Genomic DNA, 14194 nt, shown 5'->3' with positions numbered 1-14194 from the left:
AGTCATACACAACCTATAGGTTGAAATGAAAGAAAAACAAGATATAAAATGTTATTATATTCATAACAGAATAATAATTTATTTTTGAACTTAAAGAACATAAGGAAAACTAGATTTTGAAATTGACTATTTTAATAAACTAGTATTTGTTTAAAATTCCAGTAACTATGCACAGACTTTTTTTCTGTGCTCTCAAATATCAAAACACACGAATTTGCAATATCCTGTTTCTCGCAGCTGTACCTAGCCTGCCTGTCACATTGCTTTAGCATGAAAATGTGATAGGATCTCCTCAGCCACAGAAGCCTCCCCATCGCACTTCCTAAAGCTCCCGCTGCTAACTCGGGACTCTAGTAAAGGTGAGATTTGTCCCATAAATCTCCTCCTGCTGCATTTCTTCACTGTTTCCCTTCCATTATGAGCTCTGCACCACTTCAGGAACCCTGAGCTCTCATACTGCCCCAACCCCAAGAAGGAAGGAACTTGATAATCAACTCATATGCCAAGGAACATTTACTGGCACCTTCTGCATCAAGCTCTGTGCTGGGTGTTGCCCCTGTGTTACCACACTGAACAGCTCACATCCACCCTGTGAGATCAGCATCAAAGATCCCATATTATAGTGGAAACACACTCACAGCTTGAGCAACTGGTGGCCCGCTAGTAAGCAACCAGGCAGAGAGACAGCCTTGGATGTGATCCAAGCAGCACAGATTGACCTTGAATAATCCTCCACTTTTCAGAGTTTCACCATCTGGTTGATCCTCCCCAGACTCCTCTAAGCTTACCAGCTTCCAGGACCCTGCCCGTCACCCCCAAAGTTCCTCTATGTCAAAGATGCCCATCAAAGGAGGAAGGATTCTGGCCCAAGTCACAGGAAAGAGGGAAGGCTGCCCCAGCCTTTGACCTTCAGGAATGCCACCAGAGTCACCCCAAGGTCAGGGAAGCAGCTGTGAGAGATGGGGAGGCCCCTGCCTCCAAACCACTCTCTTCCTCTCCCAGTAAAGACGTCAGAAGCAAAGGGAGTGTGGGAAAGATGAGTCACACATGTTTCCCTTTGCATCACAGACTCAGACTCTCCATCTGTGACTTGAGATAAGTCACAGGTAAGCCCAAGCAATGGCCCACAGGATGTACCGGCCACACACCTACACCCCAAGGCATCACCTTCCAACTCTGCAGAGAAAACAACTGCCTCCTTTAAAAGCCAAAGTGTTACATGAACAATGAACAATTTGAAACTGAAACTAAGAAAATAATTCCATTTACAACAGCATCAAAAAATACAATGGGGGGCAATAGCTCAGTGGTAGAACACATGCTTGGCATGCATGAGGTCCTGGATTCAATCCCCAGTACCCCCTCTAAAAAATAAATAAATAAACCAAATACCTCCCCCTGTAAAAAAAAAAAAGACTAATGATGCTAGGCCTCTTTGCAGGTGCTTCCTGGATATTTGTATATCTCCTTTGAGAAATGTCTGTTCAAATCCTTTCCCCATGTCTAAACTGGGTTACTTGTCTTTTGTTGAGTTATAAGAATTCTTTATATATTCTGGACACTAGATTCTTATCAAATATATGATTTTCAAATGTTTTTCTCCATTTAATGGGTTGTTTTTGACTTTCTTGATAGTGTCCTTTAATACACAAATGTTTTAAATTTTGATAAAGTCCAGTTTACCTATTTTTGTCTTTTGCTGCTTGTGATTTTGGTACCATATTTAAGAAATCATTGCCTAATCCAGGGTCACACAGATTTACACCTGTTTCTGACAGTTTTATGGTTTTATTTCTTTGATCTGTTTTGAGTTAATTTTTTTATATGACTTGAGATAAGGGTCCAGCTTCATTCTTTTGCCTGTGAATATGCGTTGCCCCAGCACCACTTGTTGAAGAGAGTATTCTTTTCACATTGAACGGTCTTGGCACCCTTGTCAAAAATCAGTTGACCATGATGCATGAGTTGATTTCTGGACTCCTGAGTTTATTCCACTGATCTGCATGCCAGTCTTTGTGCCAGCACCACACTGTTTTGATTACAGTAGCTTTGTAGTAAGTTTTGAAATCGGGAAGTGTGAGTCCTCCAACTTTGTTCTTCTTCTTCAAGATAATTGTGGCTATTCTGTATCTCTTGCATTTCCATATGAATTTTGGTATTAGCTTGCCTATTTCTGCAAAACAAGGTAGCTAGAATTTTGATAAGGATTGCATTAGATCTGTAGATTGACTTGGGGAGTATTGTCATCTTAAAATTACTAAGTTTTCCAATCCATAAGAACACAGAGTATCTTTCCATTTATTTAGATCTTCCTTGATGTCTTTCAACATTGTTTTGTAGCTTTCAGTGTACAAGTCTTGCGCTTTCCTCATTAGATTTATTCCTAAATATTTTATTCTTTTTAATGCTACTGTAAATGGAATTGTTTTCTATTATATTTTTTAATGAGGGTACTGGGGATAGAACCCAGGACCTCATGCATGCCAAGCATGTGTTCTACCACTGAGCTATTGCCCCCCATTGTATTTTTTGATGCTGTTGTAAATGGAATTATTTTCTTAGTTTCAGTTTCAAATTGTTCATTGTTCATGTAACACTTTGGCTTTTAAAGGAGGCAGTTGTTTTCTCTGCAGAGTTGGAAGGTGATGCCTTGGGGTGTAGGTGTGTGGCCGGTACATCCTGTGGGCCATTGCTTGGGCTTACCTGTGACTTATCTCAAGTCACAGATGGAGAGTCTGAGTCTGTGATGCAAAGGGAAACATGTGTGACTCATCTTTCCCACACTCCCTTTGCTTCTGACGTCTTTACTGGGAGAGGAAGAGAGTGGTTTGGAGGCAGGGGCCTCCCCATCTCTCACAGCTGCTTCCCTGACCTTGGGGTGACTCTGGTGGCATTCCTGAAGGTCAAAGGCTGGGGCAGCCTTCCCTCTTTCCTGTGACTTGGGCCAGAATCCTTCCTCCTTTGATGGGCATCTTTGACATAGAGGAACTTTGAGGGTGACGGGCAGGGTCCTGGAGGCTGGTGAGCTTAGAGGAGTCTGGGGAGGATCAACCAGATGGTGAAACTCTGAAAAGTGGAGGACTATTCAAGGTCAATCTGTGCTGCCTGGATCACATCCAAGGCTGTCTGTCTGCGTGGTTGCTTACTAGCGGGCCACCAGTTGCTCAAGCTGTGAGTGTGTTTCCACTATAATATGGGATCTTTGATGCTGATCTCACAGGGTGGATGTGAGCTGTTTAGTGTGGTAACATAGGGGCAACACCCAGCACAGAGCTTGATGCAGAAGGTGCCAGTAAATGTTCCTTGGCGTATGAGTTGATCAAGTTCCTTCCTTCTTGGGGTTGGGGCAGTATGAGAGCTCAGGGTTCCTGAAGTGATTAGTGTTTGCCAGGAGATGGGGGAGGGGAGAAAGTGGGACTGACTGCTGGTGGGTATGACGTTTCTTTTAGGGGAGATGGGAATGTTCTGGAATTAGTGGTGCTATCTGCACAACATTGGGAAAAATCCTAAAATCCACTGGATTGTACATTATAAAATGGTTTAATTTTATCTCAATTTAAAAAGAGTCAACATGTGCCAAGTTGCCCTTCATTCTGAGCCAGAGGACAGTGTCCTCTTGGGGAGGCATCTTGTGCTGAAGGCGAGGGGCCTGGGGGTCTCCCAAGTCCCCCTGGCATCTTGCATATGAGGTAGGAGGTACCATCTCCATGCAGGCCTGATGTCTCTGGAGCTTTGTAGAGGAAGGGACAGGAGTGATCTCCCCTGCCACAGGGAGGCTTGTCTCAGTCCCTAGAGCAGATGCAAACATCAGACAGGACCCACAGGCAGAGGCCCTGCAGGCTGAGTCACGTAACAGGATTTCTGTAGGGAAGAGGCAAGACTTCAAAACACTGGTGCTGACACAAAAATCAAAAAACATTAGTCACAAAGGAGGAAATAGAAATGGACAATGATCATGGAAAGATGCTGGGCTCGCTGGTAATCAGAGGAATGTAAACAGCAATGGGACAGCATTTCCCCCCAATTCAGTTGTCAGAAATGGTTTGCTACTATGAGAGGTTGGCAGGGTGTGAGGAGATGTGTGCTCTCGTTCCACGGCTGATGGGTGTGTGGCTTGGTAGGGCCACTGTGCAGGGCAACTTGACAGGGCAACTTGACAGTAGCTATTAAAGTGAAAAATGTGCACACCCTATGACTTAGCAATTCCAATGCCCAGAATTTACTCTAAAGAAACACTCCCACGTGCACAGACAAGCATAAGATGTTTACGTGACACCACTTGTAATAGTGAAATGTTGGAAAAAACCTAAGTATTCACAAAAAGCCGATGTACATCCATTTGCTATCAAAATTAGTAGTTCTACGGGTATAATGTAAAATGATCTCCAAGACATATCGTTGGATTTAAAAAGCAAAAGCAAATTTTAGACGGATACGTACTATGTATCATTAACGAAAGAAACAAAGCAAACCCGTAACAAAGGTACGCTAAGCCCTTGGAGCATTCTGCCTGGCAGGCTGGGGTGTGAGGCCAATTAGCCATCCTTTCCTTATCTGGAAAAAGATGGACTTTAAAAAGCAACACAAGAAGAATACGGAGCTGCCAGGCTTGGGCTGTTTCTTTTCCAAGAAATCATTTTTAACAAGTGCCGAGAACCAATGCACGGTTTGTTCCATGGGCTTTATTTCCGGCTCTGTGTTAGAAGACTTACTGCAGGCTTGTGTATACATCCTTTAGTGAAGAGAGGTGACCTGTCATCCCTCCAAAAAAGAACCTGTTTACTGGAAGAAAGTCTAGCTCAGTGGTAGAGCGTGTGCTTAGTGTGCACACAGTCCTGGGTTCAATCCCCAGCACTTCCACTAAAATAAACAAATAAAACTAATTACCTCCCCCTCAAAAAAAACCCCCAAAAATTAAAAACAATTTTTTTAAAAAAGAACCTGTTGATTAACACACAGTCTAACAAGAGGAAGGGAAATCCCCTTATTTTTGGCTATGAACGTTCCTAAAACAATAAGGCACATGCATAAAATTTATTTGTTTTGTTTTTTTAAAGTTCTGCGAGAATACTGACTAATCTGAAACAGTGAGGCAGGGAGAGGACCAGGAGCAGGCCTGGGGGGCAGGAGACCGATCAAAGGGAATTTGAATCGTACCTATAATTGTTCAATTTTTTTTCCATTTTCACCTCTAACTTTTTAAATAAAAAAGGATGACATAACGTTGGAGAAAACTATATTTAAAGATCATATTACTTTTACTTATGACAACATAAAATATTTTTGTTCTCACTTAAACATTAATATATAACAAAACATTATACAATGTACCAATATTTTGTAATAATATATTTAGTAAGAGCAATGTGATTTAATGCGTTTCTTTAGTTTTAAAATCTTGCTCCAATACTTTATATATAGTGACTAGGAGCTCTGGGTCAAAGTTCAAATATTTGGTTTTCATGCCTGACCTGGATGAAAAAAGGTGCTCTGGGTCAAACTGTTTCAGATGTGTCTTCTAATTTCGAATCAGGCGTCCAGGTCAAGGGCATGCCTCTTCAAAGTGGTTTTGCAGTTGATTTTATCAGATGTTTTATTTATATATATATGTGAATATAGAAATATATACACATTTTATATTTTTAAAATTTTGTATTGTGAACTACACCAAACATACAAAATAGTGCAGAGAAATAACAATATGAAAACCCGTGCGAAGATCAGAACATTAGCAGAAACTCAGAAGCATCCTGATCATACATCCCCTTCCTCCCCCTGCAGGGGAACCAGCTCAGGGCCCGGGGTGGGGGGTGTCTCTCACTCCCTTACTTTTCTTTCTAGTTCTACCACCTTTGTGTGTATCCCTGAACAAGCTGCGTGTTTTCCTATTTCATCTACATGAACTCTCACTCATGCATTTTCTGTGGCTTGCGTCCCCACTCCGTATTGCTCAATATTATGATTTTTATTTATTGGTTTGCTTGTTTTTTTGCAGTAAAATATACATAACATAAAATGGACCGTTTAATCCATTTTTAAGCATACAATTCACTGGCATTAAGTAATACATTCACACTGTTGTGCAAGATCATGTGTTTAAGACTCAGCCATTCAATAAAAATATATTTTAAAAAAAGACTCAGCCATATTATCCATGCGTACATGGCTGCACGCAGGTCATTCATCTTTATTCCTTTAAAGCAATACACTGGGCGAATACTCTGTTAGGTGAATCTACTATCATTTATTAGTCCATCTACCATTTATGGACCTATGGGTTCTTTTTTTTCTTTTCCTTTCTTTTCTTTTGCTATTACAAATAGTCTGGCTTAAACATTCTTGCCTTCATCTCCTGGGGCACATGTGAAAGAATGCTCTCTCTTTTTTTTAATTCATTTTATTTTTAAAAAATTGTTGAGGGAGATAATTAGGTTTCCTTATTTATTTATTTTTAGAGGGGATACTGGGGATTGAACCCAGGACCTTATGTATGCTAAGCATGCGCTCTACCACTTGAGTTATCCTCTCCCTGCATGTGCAAGAATTCTTAGTGCATATGATTTCTGGTGGAATTGATGGATTTTACTGGTTTAATTTTCTATAAAGAGATGCTATGAACATACTACTTGTATAATTAAATTTCCATTTAGAAAAAGAAAAGCAAAGAAAGAAACTGGGATGTTTTCATAGAGCGCATGGGCAGGGCACAGTCTCTGAAAAGTACAACAGCCGAGGCATGTCCGCAGGCTGAAGGGTCTGTCCAGTGTGAATTCAGTTCAGCACCTGTCCTGAGCATCCAGCTCTGTCAGTGCTCCAGGCGCTAGTGGGCTGGGTTGCAGGAGGCCTGGGTGCCCTCCCAACTCTCCCACAAAGAGCAAGTCATCTCGCCTCCTGGGCCCATGGTTCTGACATCTGTAAAACGAGGGGGTGGACCCACAGGATCAGAAAACTTCCTTCCAGCCCTTCTAGTTTAGGATTCTAAGCAGAATCAGAGTAGGGAGGCAGGGTAGTTCTATCTAGAAGCCAGAAGGAGACGGATTGGAACCTAGGTAGGGAAGAACTCTGCCACCCCAGGATTCAAAAAAGGACAAAAGACAAATATTGGGCCCAGCCCTCGTCCGCCAGTAGAAGCCATGTGGTGGTAAATGTTTAGTAGTGCCCCTCTGGGGTAGGGAACCCTTGAACTGTAGCATTTTCTGATTTATGTGGTTGTAAATACTCCCACAGGGCAGAAACCAGCTGTTCATCTTTTTCATCGTTGTGTCCCATTACTTAGCTGGTACCTGGACATGCAACAAATAGTTGTTAAATGATGAGGAGTGGCGCTTACCAGGCCAGTATGGCCTTGGGCCCCCGAAACGTCGATTTTATAATTATGGATAGAACTGCCAGGGAACTAAGCTGAGGCTGGGCCATCTAGTATGCAGTGGATGCCTTATGTGCTAGGAGACACTGGGAGCTGGGGCGGAGATACTGAAAAGTGGTCTAAGGTCGAAAGAAATGCCCAGAGGTGCTCAGACTCCATGTCCCCCATGGGCAAATTACAGAACTGGGATATGAGCACCCAGACCCTTAATAACTGGCTCACCCCACTGCCCTGCCCAGTTGGTCTCTCAAAGCCTTGCTGGAAAGGAGGGTCTAAAGTGTTGGGAGTCTGGAGGGACTGGAGGAAGAAGGATGGAGTGGAAGACAAAGAGGGCTACAAAAACTAAGAATTTGATAAGGCTGGGGAATGTGATTTCTGATGTCTATGTAATAGAACAGAACTTCCTTCTAAGGGAAGATCTTGGAGAGAGCTTAGTTCTACTGAGGACTTGGTTATAGATTTTAAAAGGGCCAAGACTGATTTGGGGATTAGGGGCTGAAGAGAGGGAGTATCTGTCTGACAGGTTTCTGAAAGGTGGTTTGTGGCAGAAGGAGGGAGGAGGACCAGGACGCTCAGTGCTCCAACTGCTTCGTGGGAAGGACCACTAAGAATCAGAATACCCAGAGGGAGGGTACAGCTCAGTGGTACAGCACACACTTAGCATGCACAAGGTGCTGGGTTCAATCCCCAGAACCTCCATTAGTTAAAAAATAATAAATAAATACAAACCTATTTACCTCCGCTCCCCCCCAAAAAAGAATCAGAATATCCAAAACACAATTCTAACATATCCTTATGAGATCTAAAGCTTCAGTAAAGGTTCTGCCACACCTGACAACCTTCTGGTTTGGAGGAAAATTCAAGAAAGCCCTGTGTCCAGGGCAGAGGTATGGGAATACCCAAGAGCAGAGAGGCAGGAGCAAGACTGCAGCTGAAAGAGGAATCAGAAGCAGAGGCCACCATAACACCCGAGCCACTGGAATCCGGGCAGGTCCCCAGTGCCGCCTCTTCCCACACTGCCCGGGGCATGCCTGGACTGGAAGGTGTGGGATGTCTTGGGTAGGTATCAAGGGGCAGGGGGACCCCAGCTGACATCCAGGCTGCTGTCCTTGCTCCAGATTACTCTCTCAAAAGTAATGAAAGTCATCAGAGGTTAAGGGCTTCTGTGAGCCTGCCTCCGAGGATGCAAGAAAGGGAGGGAGCCATTGAGAAGGGACCGTGTATCTCTGTGCCAGCCAGTCGTGGGGAGAATCTGAACCTTAAAAGAGAAAGTGGTGGTGAAGGATTTCGAGAGAGCGGTCAGCAGGCTGCACCCATGGGGCCTGTAGAGAAGAGGAAGAGCTTTGCGGGGAGCCAGCCCAGGACAGGCCAAGCTTCACCAGAAGTTGATGCAAACAGCACAGAAGGCAGATGAAGTCATTCCATTTGTCCAGAGAAAAGTCAGGGCCAGAGACCTGACAGTACTCTAGGAGAGCCAGGCAGACCCTGCTCCTGCTCTCCCCACCGCCCCCTGGCCCGGCCAGAGCAGTGATGAGTAGAGAAGGGGGTGGGGCTTGGCCCAGAGAACAGAGGCCTCACGTGGGGGATCACAGACTGTTAGACCTCAGCATCCTCAATTCCCCCTTCGGCAAGTTTCTCCCCAAAGATCCCCAACTCCTCAGCATTATTCCAGGGTCTCATCCATCCCCGCAGAGCCCCACCTCTCCATGCCTGCCTTGAAGCTAAAGACTAACAGTGGATATTGACCATAATCTGGGAAAGGGGTCAGGAGTGCTGGTGACAGCAACACCCTCAGATCCCACCAGGAACACTCTAAGGAGGGAGTTCAGGCACCTGGCGGATGTCGCAAAAAAGGATGGTTTTGCACAAGTAACTCTTCAGATCACACCCTTGTGCGGCTTCCCACTCGAGACGACCCTCCTGCAGAGAGGAGAGGAGGTTGGGGAAAGGCAGGAGGATGGAAAAAGTGAAGAGAAAGGAAACCAAAGAGTGAGATAGAGAACAGATCTAACAGATGAGCACACAGGGGTGAGAGATTTTATGAGCAGTGTGGAAACAGCAGCAAAGCCCCTGAATCAGAAATGGTCCGGAGAGACAAGCCAGTCTTTGGGGAAAGAGGAGCAGAGGGCCATATGACCCATGTGTTCCTGGGACTCAAAGAGGGGAAAGTCAATTGCCAACATCCCAGAATCTGTCTTCCCAGGAGAACCGCAGAAATAGGGAAGCAGTGACCGATAGGATCGACCTTTAATCCCAAGTGCCCAAGGCGGGAGAGGAGATGGCCACCAGTGGCCAACACTGCTGGGGGTGGGAAGGGAGGATGCAGGTGGCAGTAGGGCGAAGGAGGCCAGTTGGGAGGGGGTGACCCCGTATCACAGGCTGGCAGGAAGGCTAAGTGATCGTGTGTGAACTCCGGGCCTTGGTCTGACAGAGAAGGACACAGGTTTAAGTCCCTTGTTTGCAATTCTGAACAAGCCCATAGCAAACTATTTTGGCCATAAAACCAGACGCCAGCGAATGCCAGGCTGGTTCTAGTTATTACTCTCTCCACTAAAATATTCAGTAGTTTTGCTGCCTGGCGCTGAGTGCCGCCCCAGCCCTGTGAGGGTGCCTTGTGGTGCTAGTTTCTTCCCCCAAATCTGAACAATTCTGAATTTATCTGATGCCAAGAGTTTCAGATAAAAACATGCAGGCCTGTCCTCAGTTCTGGTTCCCCTTTCTTCTCTAAACTGCCCACTTCTGTGTAAGAAGTGATGTGGGGAGAGCAGTGGGGACACGCAGGTCAGCCCGCCGGCTGTGAACGGCGGTAACGCGGGCATCGCTGTGTACAGATGCGTGAACAGGAGAGGCGGGTGTCTGTGCACAACCAACATTTTGTAAAGGCGGTATGCATAGACGGGTTAAAGTCTTCACGAGCGGAAGAGAGACAGAGACCACAGCTGGCGTGTTGGGGGCGTCTTTGAAGAGCAGCTTGTCTCTGACAGTCTGCCCTTTAACACTCTCCCAGCATCCAGCGCACGGAAAAGGGGGAGGGGAGGGTTGGCTGCCTGAGCGCAAAACAGTCACAGTAGAGCTTCAACTGCATCGAAGGTCAGCCTGCCACCCGACGGGGCAGGGGGCCACCCCGAGGAGAGAAGACCTTCCCGGGAGGTGCAGAGAAGCGGCACCGGCGCCCAGCGGGGGAGGTGCCAGCTCCGCCAAGGCCCGCGGTCAGCACCCGGGGCGCAGGAAGAGCTGCCAGGGCAGGAGCCATGGCCCTGCCACCTGTCTGCTGGCTGTGGGTTCTGGGGACCCTGGCAGGGCTCTCAGCTACCCCAGCCCCCAACAGCTGTCCAGAGAAGCACTACCGGGCTCCCAAAGAACTGTGCTGCCAGATGTGTGAGCCAGGTAGGAGCAGGCCTTGCCAGGGGCCAGCTGCGTATGCAGGGAGAGGACCAGGCTAGGCGGGAAGTGGAGCAGAGAGGACTCCTGCAGAGGCCAGGAGGCAGCCCCTTGCGGGGGAGGGGGGGGAGTGGCCTTCACTGGGCCTTGACCCTCGACCTCTGCTCACAGGAATGTTCCTGGTGAAGCACTGCGACCAGGAAGGGAAGGCTGCTCAGTGTGGTCGCTGTACACCGGGGGTCTCCTTCTCGCCAGACCATCACACCCGGCCCCACTGTGAGAGCTGCCGGCACTGCAACTCTGGTGAGATGGGCGAGCGTCTGGGGGCGCAAGGTGGGGATTGGGGTGTGGAGAAGCAAAGAGGAGGGGGAGGTGGAGCCCTGGTGGCTTCAAGGCTCTGGCAAATGGAGCCCATGGTGGGAAATGGGGCGCCCTGGGCAGGGCGTGTGGATGTGATGGGGAGAGCTGGGGTGAAGTGTCTCAGGGAAGGGGCCAGGCAGAGTTTGAGGGACTGCTGAGAGGGGGTCTATGGCTAGGTTCAAGGCAATGCAAGGGAGGAAGTGGCCCCAGGACCTTAGATTTCAGCCCACTGATGAACTGGCTGTATTCGCAGACTGCATGCTTGTCTGGAACTTGGCGCACATCTCTCTAGGGACCTAACAATACCAGCAGTGGATAACAGCCCTTTTCGCCCAAAAGCCAATTTAGGAAAATGAATGTGTATGTCGCTTGTGTTTTTATCTATTCTGTAATTTCATCTTTTTAAAAATTAGGACATGAACTGTCTGCGGCTGTGTTATGAATACTTTCATTATTTCTCCATTTTAGCCAGAATTTCAGAAACTATGTATGTACCAGCGTACCTAGGTTGGCAGATTTAAAGTGGCCCCCTGGAACAGGTGTTCCTGGAACAGGAACTTTTGAGGACTGTTTAGCTGAACTGTGACCCTACTTGCCTGGAAGTGCCCTGGGTCTGACTAGGCCTTTTAATACTGGCCCACATCCGGGTGCTGCCGCCTTGCCCAGAATCACCTCTTCTGAACCACGAGGATGGGTGAGCCCTGCCCTCGCAGTGCCCCTCACGTCCACCTCCACCACGATGCCTGGTTGGCAGCCACCTAGCACCTGATCTCGACACACGAATAAAATTTAGATTTCAAAGGCAAAGGATGTCAGTAATCAACTTTACTCTCTAGTAAAGTTAAAACCCTGTCGGGGACCACAGCAGCACTACTCCTAATTGCTAACAGCCGGAAACTACCCAAGTGCACAGAACAGTAGAAGGGGCGAATGAACTGTGGTATATTCACACGATGGAATACTACACAGCAGTGAGAATGACTGACAATCACACCCAGCAACATGGATTAATCTCACAAAGGGTTGAGCAAAAGCAGCCGGGCACAAATGAGTTCATACACATGATTCCCTGTAGGTGGTTCCAAAATTGGCAAAAGCAGCTCATGGTGTTAGGCTAGTGGCTATTCTTGGCGGCGAGGGCGTTAGTGACTAGAAAGGAACACTACCGGCCACCTTGTTTCTTGATCTGGTGCTGGTTACACCCGTGAGTCCCATTTGTCCCAGTTCTCAAGCTTTTACACTCGTGACGCGTGTACTTCAGTAAGGAGCTATAAAAGCATCAGTGAGTAAGAGAGAAAAATCAGATAAGCTGTTTCTACTTCTAAACCACAAATTTTCTAAAAGGTCCAACTTTATCTTGAATGACAATAACACAAATGGCAAAGGCACTGGTGGCAGTGAAAGAGGGGCAGGTCTGGGTGGGGGTGGGGAGGCGGGATTGGGAGGGCAGCCCATCCCTGGAGGTGGGCCTGGGACACAGCTGGGGAGAGGAGTAACCTTGTGTGCTCCCCCCGCCCCCTCTGTCTCCAGGTCTTCTCATTCGAAACTGCACCCTCACCTCCAATACTGAGTGTGCCTGCCCTGAGGGCTGGCAGTGCAGGGACAAGGAGTGTACAGAGTGTGACCGTCCACCCCAGGCCCCAGGCCCACACCCACAACCCTTCCAGTCACCTGACGCTGAAGGTAAGTTCCAGATAACCCTTTGTCTGGTCATTTGGGGTAAGGGTCACACCCCAACTAGCGCACCCTCCCCTTCCATGCCCAGCCCATTCAGCCTGTCTCTGCCTTCCCATCTCATCTAGGGCCTCTCAGGCCTTCAGCCTGGCCTTGTGTCCTCTGGGGCCCCGGCTGCTGCTCATCTTGTTTCTGTTTTTCCAGAGATGCCAGAGGCCAGGACAGCCAGGCACACACGGACCCTGGCTGGCTCCATGCTGCAGCCTGCCCCTACCCTTTCGACCCACTGGCCACCCCAGGAGAGAATGCACACAGAAGAGTCCATGAGAGAAGCCAGTCAGAAGGGTCCTGGGAGCAGGGGTAAGAAGAGGGAGAAGCAGAGTCCAGGGATTAGGAAAGGACTTGGGCCAACGCTGGGGGTGGGAGAGGCAGGTGGGGGATAGAAGAGAGGCAGGGGTGACAGGAGGGCTGGGATGAGGGGAGTCAAGGGCTCGGCCCTCCCCAAAACCCCCTGTGGCCCCTGCCCATCACAGCCCAAAAGTCCCTGTGCAGCTCGGAATGCATCCGCATCTTTGTGATCCTCTCTGGAATGTTCCTTGCTTTCACCATAGTCGGAGCCCTGTTCCTCCATCAACAAAGAAAATACGGATTAAGTAAGAGACAAAATATAGGTCTCCAGGCCTGTTCCTGCACCCCACCCCTCCCCACCACCTGGGCCCTGCCACCCGACCTGGAAGCTCATCGAACTTCTCCAGCTCCACCTTTTCCACCCTATTCCCTCCCTTCCTCTCTTCTCAGCTGGGCTCTCCTGACAGCCCTCCCCCAAGCTACCTGCCTTTGGTCACCCTGTCTCCCGTCTCCCTTCACCCCTTCCCCACCACCGGCCAAGCCTCATCTCATTCTCCCTCTGCAGACGCAGGAGAAAGTCCAGCGGCGCCTGCAGAGCCTTGTCCATACAGCTGCCCCAGGGAGGAAGAGGGCGGCGCCATCCCCATTCAGGAGGATTACCGAAAACCTGAGCCACCTTGCTACCTCTGAGCCGGTGCCTGCAATCAAGTCCTAGCCTCCATCCCACCCCACCGGCCATCCAGGGGGGTAGAGAGCTGGCACCCCCAACTTCAGCACCATCCTCTCATCAGGACCCCTTCCTGTGTACAGACGGGAGACTATCCTGTGTGCCTTTTCGAGACTAGCAGTGGCGAGGACAAAAGGGAATGAGGTGGAGGGCGGGAAGCAGGAGCCGGGTGTGTCCTCGCCCAGCCAGCTTCACCCCTTTGCTGCAAGAGGGCTGGGGCTCCAGGTTAGAAAGCACACTTCTGCCCACGAACGGCCCACGCACTATACCGCTGATCTGGAAACCTGGCGAAATAAAGTGACAGATTGCAGCACCTGCAGCTCTCCAGCTCAGAAATT

General features: G+C 48.1%; 2 protein-coding genes across 8 annotated transcripts in view; one reads left to right on the top strand and one right to left on the bottom strand.

Moving 5' to 3' along the window:
- The window catches only part of VAMP1 (vesicle associated membrane protein 1), a 44663-nt gene that overhangs the window by 16328 nt on the left and 14141 nt on the right, over nucleotides 1-14194 (bottom strand). Inside the window, exon 5 of one of the 5 annotated variants that reach the window (XM_072954218.1) lies at nucleotides 3455-3861. The exons of 2 other annotated variants lie outside the window; for them this stretch is intronic. In XM_072954218.1, coding sequence (XP_072810319.1) covers nucleotides 3557-3861 — 305 coding nt within the window. In that variant the 3' untranslated portion in view covers nucleotides 3455-3556. Of the gene's footprint in view, nucleotides 1-3454; nucleotides 3862-5381; nucleotides 6913-14009; nucleotides 14141-14194 lie in introns of those variants that run through there. 2 more of the 5 variants (XM_072954221.1, XM_072954220.1) reach the window with 2 other exon arrangements.
- Nucleotides 10013-13861, top strand: CD27 (CD27 molecule). 3 transcript variants are annotated; one of them, XM_015244948.3, is made up of 6 exons: nucleotides 10029-10753; nucleotides 10919-11050; nucleotides 12638-12790; nucleotides 12986-13141; nucleotides 13315-13434; nucleotides 13695-13861. In XM_015244948.3, exons 1-6 carry the CDS (start codon nucleotides 10618-10620, stop codon nucleotides 13817-13819), a joined length of 822 nt encoding a protein of 273 aa, XP_015100434.1. In that variant the 5' UTR covers nucleotides 10029-10617; the 3' UTR covers nucleotides 13820-13861. The 3 variants fall into 3 exon arrangements, with proteins under 3 accessions (XP_072810318.1, XP_015100435.1, XP_015100434.1); XM_072954217.1 differs by having other exon boundaries at nucleotides 10013-10753; nucleotides 13315-13861; XM_015244949.3 differs by lacking the exon at nucleotides 13315-13434 and having other exon boundaries at nucleotides 10023-10753.

This window comes from Vicugna pacos, chromosome 34 (genome assembly GCF_048564905.1).
Source record: "Vicugna pacos chromosome 34, VicPac4, whole genome shotgun sequence".
NCBI lineage: Eukaryota > Metazoa > Chordata > Mammalia > Artiodactyla > Camelidae > Vicugna > Vicugna pacos.
This window is presented reverse-complemented; position numbering and strand designations above follow the sequence as displayed.

Excerpts from the sequence above, each read along its gene's own strand:
- CD27 (XM_072954217.1), top strand. The coding sequence starts at position 10,618 with ATGGCCCTGCCACCTGTCTGCTGGCTGTGGGTTCTGGGGACCCTGGCA. Across the intron at positions 10,754-10,918 it reads CTGCCAGATGTGTGAGCCAG|GAATGTTCCTGGTGAAGCAC; the intron begins GTAGGAGCAGGC and ends CTCTGCTCACAG. Across the intron at positions 12,791-12,985 it reads CCAGTCACCTGACGCTGAAG|AGATGCCAGAGGCCAGGACA; the intron begins GTAAGTTCCAGA and ends CTGTTTTTCCAG.